Below are 9,478 nucleotides of genomic sequence, written 5' to 3'. Positions count from 1 at the left end.
TCCTGATATCACTGTATAATATGGATAGAATGGACTAGTCCTCCTAATATCACTGTATAATATGGATAGAATGGACTAGTCCTCCCCTAATATCACTGTATAATATGGATAGAATGGACTAGTCCCCCTGATATCACTGTATAATATGGATAGAATGGACTAGTCCTCCCTAATATCACTGTATAATATGGATAGAATGGACTAGTCCTCCTAATATCACTGTATAATATGGATAGAATGGACTAGTCCTCCTAATATCACTGTATAATATGGATAGAATGGACTAGTCCTCCCCTAATATCACTGTATAATATGGATAGAATGGACTAGTCCTAATATCACTGTATAATATGGATAGAATGGACTAGTCCTCCTAATATCACTGTATAATATGGATAGAATGGACTAGTCCTCCCCTAATATCACTGTATAATATGGATAGAATGGACTAGTCCTCCCCTAATATCACTGTATAATATGGATAGAATGGACTAGTCCCCCTAATATCACTGTATAATATGGATAGAATGGACTAGTCCTCCTAATATCACTGTATAATATGGATAGAATGGACTAGTCCTCCTAATATCACTGTATAATATGGATAGAATGGACTAGTCCCCCTGATATCACTGTATAATATGGATAGAATGGACTAGTCCTCCTGATATCACTGTATAATATGGATAGAATGGACTAGTCCTCCTAATATCACTGTATAATATGGATAGAATGGACTAGTCCTCCCCTAATATCACTGTATAATATGGATAGAATGGACTAGTCCCCCTGATATCACTGTATAATATGGATAGAATGGACTAGTCCTCCCTAATATCACTGTATAATATGGATAGAATGGACTAGTCCTCCTAATATCACTGTATAATATGGATAGAATGGACTAGTCCTCCTAATATCACTGTATAATATGGATATAATGGACTAGTCCTCCTAATATCACTGTATAATATGGATATAATGGACTAGTCCTCCTGATATCACTGTATAATATGGATAGAATGGACTAGTCCCCCTGATATCACTGTATAATATGGATAGAATGGACTAGTCCCCCTGATATCACTGTATAATATGGATAGAATGGACTAGTCCTCCTAATATCACTGTATAATATGGATATAATGGACTAGTCCTCCTAATATCACTGTATAATATGGATATAATGGACTAGTCCTCCTGATATCACTGTATAATATGGATAGAATGGACTAGTCCCCCTGATATCACTGTATAATATGGATAGAATGGACTAGTCCCCCTGATATCACTGTATAATATGGATAGAATGGACTAGTCCTCCTAATATCACTGTATAATATGGATATAATGGACTAGTCCTCCCTAATATCACTGTATAATATGGATATAATGGACTAGTCCCCCCTAATATCACTGTATAATATGGATATAATGGACTAGTCCTCCTAATATCACTGTATAATATGGATAGAATGGACTAGTCCTCCTAATATCACTGTATAATATGGATAGAATGGACTAGTCCTAATATCACTGTATAATATGGATATAATGGACTAGTCCTCCTAATATCACTGTATAATATGGATAGAATGGACTAGTCCTCCTAATATCACTGTATAATATGGATAGAATGGACTAGTCCTAATATCACTGTATAATATGGATATAATGGACTAGTCCCCCTAATATCACTGTATAATATGGATATAATGGACTAGTCCTCCTAATATCACTGTATAATATGGATATAATGGACTAGTCCTCCTAATATCACTGTATAATATGGATAGAATGGACTAGTCCTCCTGATATTGGTGTATTATATGATTAGACTGTTAGCTCCTGAACCCATGTGTGTGATTTAAAGGGATCCTGTCTCCTAGTACGATTGTACAGACACTTTAATCTCCTATAATGCTGCTCTAGGGGGCGCTGTTGCACCTGCTCCGGGGTCCCCCTATAGGGGCCATTTAGGGGACTATAGGTTTTCGGGTTCTTCTCTAGGGGAGGAGCTTATGTGACCAGTTATTACTGGCGCCCCCTAGTGACAGATTTCTTCTTTTCGCACATCAGGATGTCGGAGTGTGGCTCGGCCTCGAAGCGCCACAACCCCGTGGAAAGTATCCGGCGCAAGATCAAGACCATCGAGATGCGAGATCAGGAGTCCAACCCGTACCTACAGATCCCCAAGTTCCAGTCCCGAAATTTCGACAGCCCTCAGTCCAGCACCAAGAAGAACCTGGAGGAGGTTCTAAAGAATCGGGCGATGAAGAACACGAGCAAGGACCTGGTCAGCTTCTCCAGCCCCGGCATCAGTGCCGTGCAGTCACCGAATCCTCAGCAAGTGGCCACCTGTGAGTCCCCACTCAGCACCATCTACTGCACCAACCTCCCCTCCAAAGAGCAGAGCAAGAAGGTGTGGTCAGCCTGCGGGTCACAGAGCTGCTCCACCCCCCTCGTGGGACCTCGAGACACTCCCTTTAAGTTTCAGCCCCTCCTCCCCGACTACAAGAGTGTCATCCTCGAAGACAGAATCGTCCCCTCCATCCCCGGATTCTACTATGACCGCAAGTCCGACAACTTCACACTGAAGTCACCGGTAGTCAAGAGACTGTCACTGAGCGAGAGCGCAGGTAACGGGGGGCGGGGCTGTGACTACCTCTCAGACATGGTATATACAGGCTGGTTGTCAGTAACAGGGGGCGGGGCTGTGACTACCTCTCAGACATGGTATATACAGGCTGGTTGTCAGTAACAGGGGGCGGGGCTGTGACTACCTCTCAGACATGATATATACAGGCTGGTTGTCAGTAACGGGGCGGGGCTGTGACTACCTCTCAGACATGATATATACAGCTGGTTGTCAGTAACAGGGGGCGGGGCTGTGACTACCTCTCAGACATGATATATACAGCTGGTTGTCAGTAACAGGGGGCGGGGCTGTGACTACCTCTCAGACATGGTATATACAGCTGGTTGTCAGTAACAGGGGGCGGGGCTGTGACTACCTCTCAGACATGGTATATACAGGCTGGTTGTCAGTAACAGGGGGCGGGGCTGTGACTACCTCTCAGACATGGTATATACAGCTGGTTGTCAGTAACAGGGGGCGGGGCTGTGACTACCTCTCAGACATGATATATACAGCTGGTTGTCAGTAACAGGGGGCGGGGCTGTGACTACCTCTCAGACATGATATATACAGCTGGTTGTCAGTAACGGGGCGGGGCTGTGACTACCTCTCAGACATGATATATACAGCTGGTTGTCAGTAACAGGGGGCGGGGCTGTGACTACCTCTCAGACATGGTATATACAGGCTGGTTGTCAGTAACAGGGGGCGGGGCTGTGACTACCTCTCAGACATGGTATATACAGCTGGTTGTCAGTAACAGGGGGCGGGGCTGTGACTACCTCTCAGACATGGTATATACAGGCTGGTTGTCAGTAACAGGGGGCAGGGCTGTGACTACCTCTCAGACATGGTATATACAGCTGGTTGTCAGTAACAGGGGGCGGGGCTGTGACTACCTCTCAGACATGATATATACAGGCTAGTTGTCAGTAACAGGGGGCGGGGCTGTGACTACCTCTCAGACATGATATATACAGGCTGGTTGTCAGTAACAGGGGGCGGGGCTGTGACTACCTCTCAGACATGGTATATACAGGCTGGTTGTCAGTAACAGGGGGCGGGGCTGTGACTACCTCTCAGACATGATATATACAGCTGGTTGTCAGTAACAGGGGGCGGGGCTGTGACTACCTCTCAGACATGATATATACAGCTGGTTGTCAGTAACAGGGGGCGGGGCTGTGACTACCTCTCAGACATGATATATACAGGCTGGTTGTCAGTAACAGGGGGCGGGGCTGTGACTACCTCTCAGACATGATATATACAGGTTGGTTGTCAGTAACAGGGGGCGGGGCTGTGACTACCTCTCAGACATGATATATACAGCTGGTTGTCAGTAACAGGGGGCGGGGCTGTGACTACCTCTCGGACATGATATATACAGGCTGGTTGTCAGTAACAGGGGGCGGGGCTGTGACTACCTCTCAGACATGGTATATACAGGCTGGTTGTCAGTAACAGGGGGCGGGGCTGTGACTACCTCTCAGACATGATATATACAGCTGGTTGTCAGTAACAGGGGGCGGGGCTGTGACTACCTCTCAGACATGATATATACAGGCTGGTTGTCAGTAACAGGGGGCGGGGCTGTGACTACCTCTCAGACATGATATATACAGCTGGTTGTCAGTAACAGGGGGCGGGGCTGTGACTACCTCTCAGACATGATATATACAGACTGGTTGTCAGTAACAGGGGGCGGGGCTGTGACTACCTCTCAGACATGATATATACAGGTTGGTTGTCAGTAACGGGGCGGGGCTGTGACTACCTCTCAGACATGATATATACAGCTGGTTGTCAGTAACAGGGGGCGGGGCTGTGACTACCTCTCGGACATGATATATACAGGCTGGTTGTCAGTAACAGGGGGCGGGGCTGTGACTACCTCTCAGACATGGTATATACAGGCTGGTTGTCAGTAACAGGGGGCGGGGCTGTGACTACCTCTCAGACATGATATATACAGCTGGTTGTCAGTAACAGGGGGCGGGGCTGTGACTACCTCTCAGACATGATATATACAGCTGGTTGTCAGTAACAGGGGGCGGGGCTGTGACTACCTCTCAGACATGATATATACAGCTGGTTGTCAGTAACAGGGGGCGGGGCTGTGACTACCTCTCAGACATGATATATACAGGCTGGTTGTCAGTAACAGGGGGCGGGGCTGTGACTACCTCTCAGACATGATATATACAGCTGGTTGTCAGTAACAGGGGGGCGGGGCTGTGACTACTTCTCAGACATGATATATACAGGCTGGTTGTCAGTAACAGGGGGCGGGGCTGTGACTACCTCTCAGACATGATATATACAGGCTAGTTGTCAGTAACAGGGGGGCGGGGCTGTGACTACCTCTCAGACATGATATATACAGCTGGTTGTCAGTAACAGGGGGGCGGGGCTGTGACTACTTCTCAGACATGATATATACAGGCTGGTTGTCAGTAACAGGGGGCGGGGCTGTGACTACCTCTCAGACATGGTATATACAGGCTGGTTGTCAGTAACAGGGGGCGGGGCTGTGACTACCTCTCAGACATGGTATATACAGGCTGGTTGTCAGTAACAGGGGGCGGGGCTGTGACTACCTCTCAGACATGATATATACAGCTGGTTGTCAGTAACAGGGGGCGGGGCTGTGACTACCTCTCAGACATGATATATACAGGCTGGTTGTCAGTAACAGGGGGCGGGGCTGTGACTACCTCTCAGACATGATATATACAGCTGGTTGTCAGTAACAGGGGGCGGGGCTGTGACTACCTTTCAATGCACTGTTATATAATTGGCTCCTCCTTCTTTAGGGTTTCGGCGGGTTGTGGAGAATAGGCCGGAGCCCTCCTGTGACGTCAGCCTGATCTGTGAAGAAGACTTGCTGGACAGTATCTTCCATGCGTGTGACACGGAGCACAGAGGTGGGGGAGGGGTGTGGGGTCACATGGTATTGTTATGGGGGGTCGGTGGTGTCCTGGCCGTCGGTCACCTGTGATAATTCAACTCCTTCTGGGCGGCAGGTAAGGTGGCGGTGTCTAAGATTGTGGACTACCTGCGGCACACGACTAGTCGCGGCTCTGAGGACAGCGGTCTGAGCGAGCTGTGTCACATGCTGGACCCCGAGAGGCGCGACATCTCCATGGACCTGGACACCTACCACGCCATCATGAAGGAGTGGGTGGACGACTGCAGGAACAACGGGTGAGACTCTTACAGGGGGTTTCCATTCTCCTCTCGGTCACAGGTTATTGCAGAGTGTGGCCAGCAGGGGCAGCACCGAGTCCTTTAATTTTATTTTTTCCTAACACTTAGGCCAGAGAACAAAACCAAAGAATCCGTCCTGGCGGCCGAAGAATCCATGATCAAACTGCGCGAGAGTCTCATTGGCGGTGAGGAGTGACATCATGGCGGTCACGTTACCTACAGAAAGTTCTAATACCCCCCCCCCCCTCCCCCGACCCCTGTTATCACCTGAATCTGGTGGTATCTATAAACTCTCATCCTGCCCTAGAGTAATCCACACTGCTCTCTATCACCACCCCTGGCCATCCCTGGTATTACACTGCTCTCTATCACCACCCCTGGCCATCCCTGGTATTACACTGCTCTCTATCACCACCCCTGGCCATACCTGGTATTACACTGCTTTCTATCACCACCCCTGGCCATCCCTGGTATTACACTGCTCTCTATCACCACCCCTGGCCATACCTGGTATTACACTGCTCTCTATCACCACCCCTGGCCATACCTGGTATTACACTGCTCTCTATCACCACCCCTGGCCATCCCTGGTATTACACTGCTCTCTATCACCACCCCTGGCCATACCTGGTATTACACTGCTTTCTATCACCACCCCTGGCCATACCTGGTATTACACTGCTTTCTATCACCACCCCTGGCCATCCCTGGTATTACACTGCTCTCTATCACCACCCCTGGCCATACCTGGTATTACACTGCTCTCTATCACCACCCCTGGCCATCCCTGGTATTACACTGCTCTCTATCACCACCCCTGGCCATACCTGGTATTACACTGCTCTCTATCACCACCCCTGGCCATACCTGGTATTACACTGCTCTCTATCGCCACCCCTGGCCATACCTGGTATTACACTGCTCTCTATCACCACCCCTGGCCATCCCTGGTATTACACTGCTCTCTATCGCCACCCCTGGCCATACCTGGTATTGCACTCTGACTCTCTATGTGATGTGAATATTCTATGAGATTAATCCCTTCATGTCTTCAGTCCGCAGGGTCTCCGGCACCGCCATGAATGTAACTTGCGGCAGTCTGGAGGCTTTTGGTGGAGACATTTCCAGAGGAGACCTGTGAGTGGCAGTAATGAGTCTCTAACATCAGTGTATAAACTACATGAGACAGTAACACACTGTAACAGAACTACAGCTCTGCAGCCTGAGATATGAGGACCCCGACAAAGAGGATTAAAGGGATTGTCTAGGAATAGCCGGATTGTTATATATATAATAGCTGATCAGTTATCTGCACCGACACATTGTATCCAGTCACTGACACCTGTGCACCTGCAGTATACAGACTGTCCAGCAGAGGGCGCCAGCACATCTCAGAATGTAACAGTGTCATATGTAAAGAAGAGTAATAAGGAAGTATAACCTGCAGTATATAAATACGAGTATACCCCCCCCCCCCCCCGACTATATACAGTCAAGGCTAATCTACAGCACATATACATCATATATCAGCTCCAGTATCTGCAGGTTATCTCTTACTTCTCTATTTGAGGTTTTCAGCTGATTTCAGTGAAAAGCTCCTGGATAAGAAATGAATATAGTGAGCACCGGCAGAATAGTGAGCGCAGCTCTGGAGTATAATACAGGATAAGTAATGTATGTACACAGTGACTGCACCGGCAGAATAGTGAGCGCAGCTCTGGAGTATAATACAGGATAAGTAATGTAATGTATGTACACAGTGACTGCACCGGCAGAATAGTGAGCGCAGCTCTGGAGTATAATACAGGATAAGTAATGTAATGTATGTACACAGTGACTGCACCAGCAGAATAGTGAGCGCAGCTCTGGAGTATAATACAGGATAAGTAATGTAATGTATGTACACAGTGACTGCACCAGCAGAATAGTGAGCGCAGCTCTGGAGTATAATACAGGATAAGTAATGTAATGTATGTACATAGTGACTGCACCAGCAGAATAGTGAGCGCAGCTCTGGAGTATAATACAGGATAAGTAATGTATGTACACAGTGACTGCACCGGCAGAATAGTGAGCGCAGCTCTGGAGTATAATACAGGATAAGTAATGTAATGTATGTACACAGTGACTGCACCGGCAGAATAGTGAGCGCAGCTCTGGAGTATAATACAGGATAAGTAATGTAATGTATGTACACAGTGACTGCACCAGCAGAATAGTGAGCGCAGCTCTGGAGTATAATACAGGATAAGTAATGTAATGTATGTACACAGTGACTGCACCAGCAGAATAGTGAGCGCAGCTCTGGAGTATAATACAGGATAAGTAATGTAATGTATGTACATAGTGACTGCACCAGCAGAATAGTGAGCGCAGCTCTGGAGTATAATACAGGATAAGTAATGTAATGTATGTACATAGTGACTGCACCAGCAGAATAGTGAGCGCAGCTCTGGAGTATAATACAGGATAAGTAATGTAATGTATGTACACAGTGACTGTACCGGCAGAATAGCGAGCGCAGCTCTGGAGTATAATACAGGATAAGTAATGTATGTACACAGTGACTGTACCAGCAGAATAGTGAGCGCAGCTCTGGGGTATAATACAGGATAAGTAATGTAATGTATGTACACAGTGACTGTACCAGCAGAATAGTGAGCGCAGCTCTGGAGTATAATACAGGATAAGTAATGTAATGTATGTACACAGTGACTGCACCAGCAGAATAGTGAGCGCAGCTCTGGAGTATAATACAGGATAAGTAATGTAATGTATGTACACAGTGACTGTACCAGCAGAATAGTGAGCGCAGCTCTGGAGTATAATACAGGATAAGTAATGTAATGTATGTACACAGTGACTGCACCAGCAGAATAGTGAGCGCAGCTCTGGAGTATAATACAGGATAAGTAATGTAATGTATGTACACAGTGACTGTACCAGCAGAATAGTGAGCGCAGCTCTGGAGTAGAATACAGGATAAGTAATGTATGTACACAGTGACTGCATCGGCAGAATAGTGAGCGCAGCTCTGGGGTATAATACAGGATAAGTAATGTAATGTATGTACACAGTGACTGCACCAGCAGAATAGTGAGCGCAGCTCTGGGGTATAATACAGGATAAGTAATGTAATGTATGTACACAGTGACTGCACCAGCAGAATAGTGAGCGCAGCTCTGGAGTATAATACAGGATAAGTAATGTAATGTATGTACACAGTGACTGCACCAGCAGAATAGTGAGCGCAGCTCTGTAGTATAATACAGGATAAGTAATGTAGTGTATGTACACAGTGACTGCACCAGCAGAATAGTGAGCGCAGCTCTGGGGTATAATACAGGATAAGTAATGTAATGTATGTACACAGTGACTGTACCTGCAGAATAGTGAGCGCAGCTCTGGAGTATAGTACAGGATAAGTAATGTAATGTATGTACACAGTGACTGTACCAGCAGAATAGTGAGCGCAGCTCTGGAGTATAATACAGGATAAGTAATGTAATGTATGTACACAGTGACTGTACCAGCAGAATAGTGAGCGCAGCTCTGGAGTATAATACAGGATAAGTAATGTAATGTATGTACACAGTGACCAGCAGAATAGTGAGCGCAGCTCTGGAGTTT

The 9,478-nt window shown here is 46.8% G+C and overlaps 1 protein-coding gene across 1 annotated transcript in view; it reads left to right on the top strand.

The window, feature by feature from the left end:
- Positions 1-2,080: 2,080 nt before the first annotated feature.
- IRAG2 (inositol 1,4,5-triphosphate receptor associated 2) overlaps positions 2,081-9,478 on the top strand; it is a 35,367-nt gene continuing 27,969 nt past the window's right edge. Inside the window, exons 1-5 of the mRNA XM_075275944.1 lie at positions 2,081-2,639; positions 5,455-5,565; positions 5,665-5,845; positions 5,957-6,033; positions 6,904-6,985. Coding sequence (XP_075132045.1) covers positions 2,081-2,639; positions 5,455-5,565; positions 5,665-5,845; positions 5,957-6,033; positions 6,904-6,985 — 1,010 coding nt within the window. The remainder of the gene's footprint in view (positions 2,640-5,454; positions 5,566-5,664; positions 5,846-5,956; positions 6,034-6,903; positions 6,986-9,478) is intronic.

This window comes from Leptodactylus fuscus, chromosome 5 (assembly GCF_031893055.1).
Source record: "Leptodactylus fuscus isolate aLepFus1 chromosome 5, aLepFus1.hap2, whole genome shotgun sequence".
Taxonomy (NCBI): domain Eukaryota; kingdom Metazoa; phylum Chordata; class Amphibia; order Anura; family Leptodactylidae; genus Leptodactylus; species Leptodactylus fuscus.
This window is presented reverse-complemented; position numbering and strand designations above follow the sequence as displayed.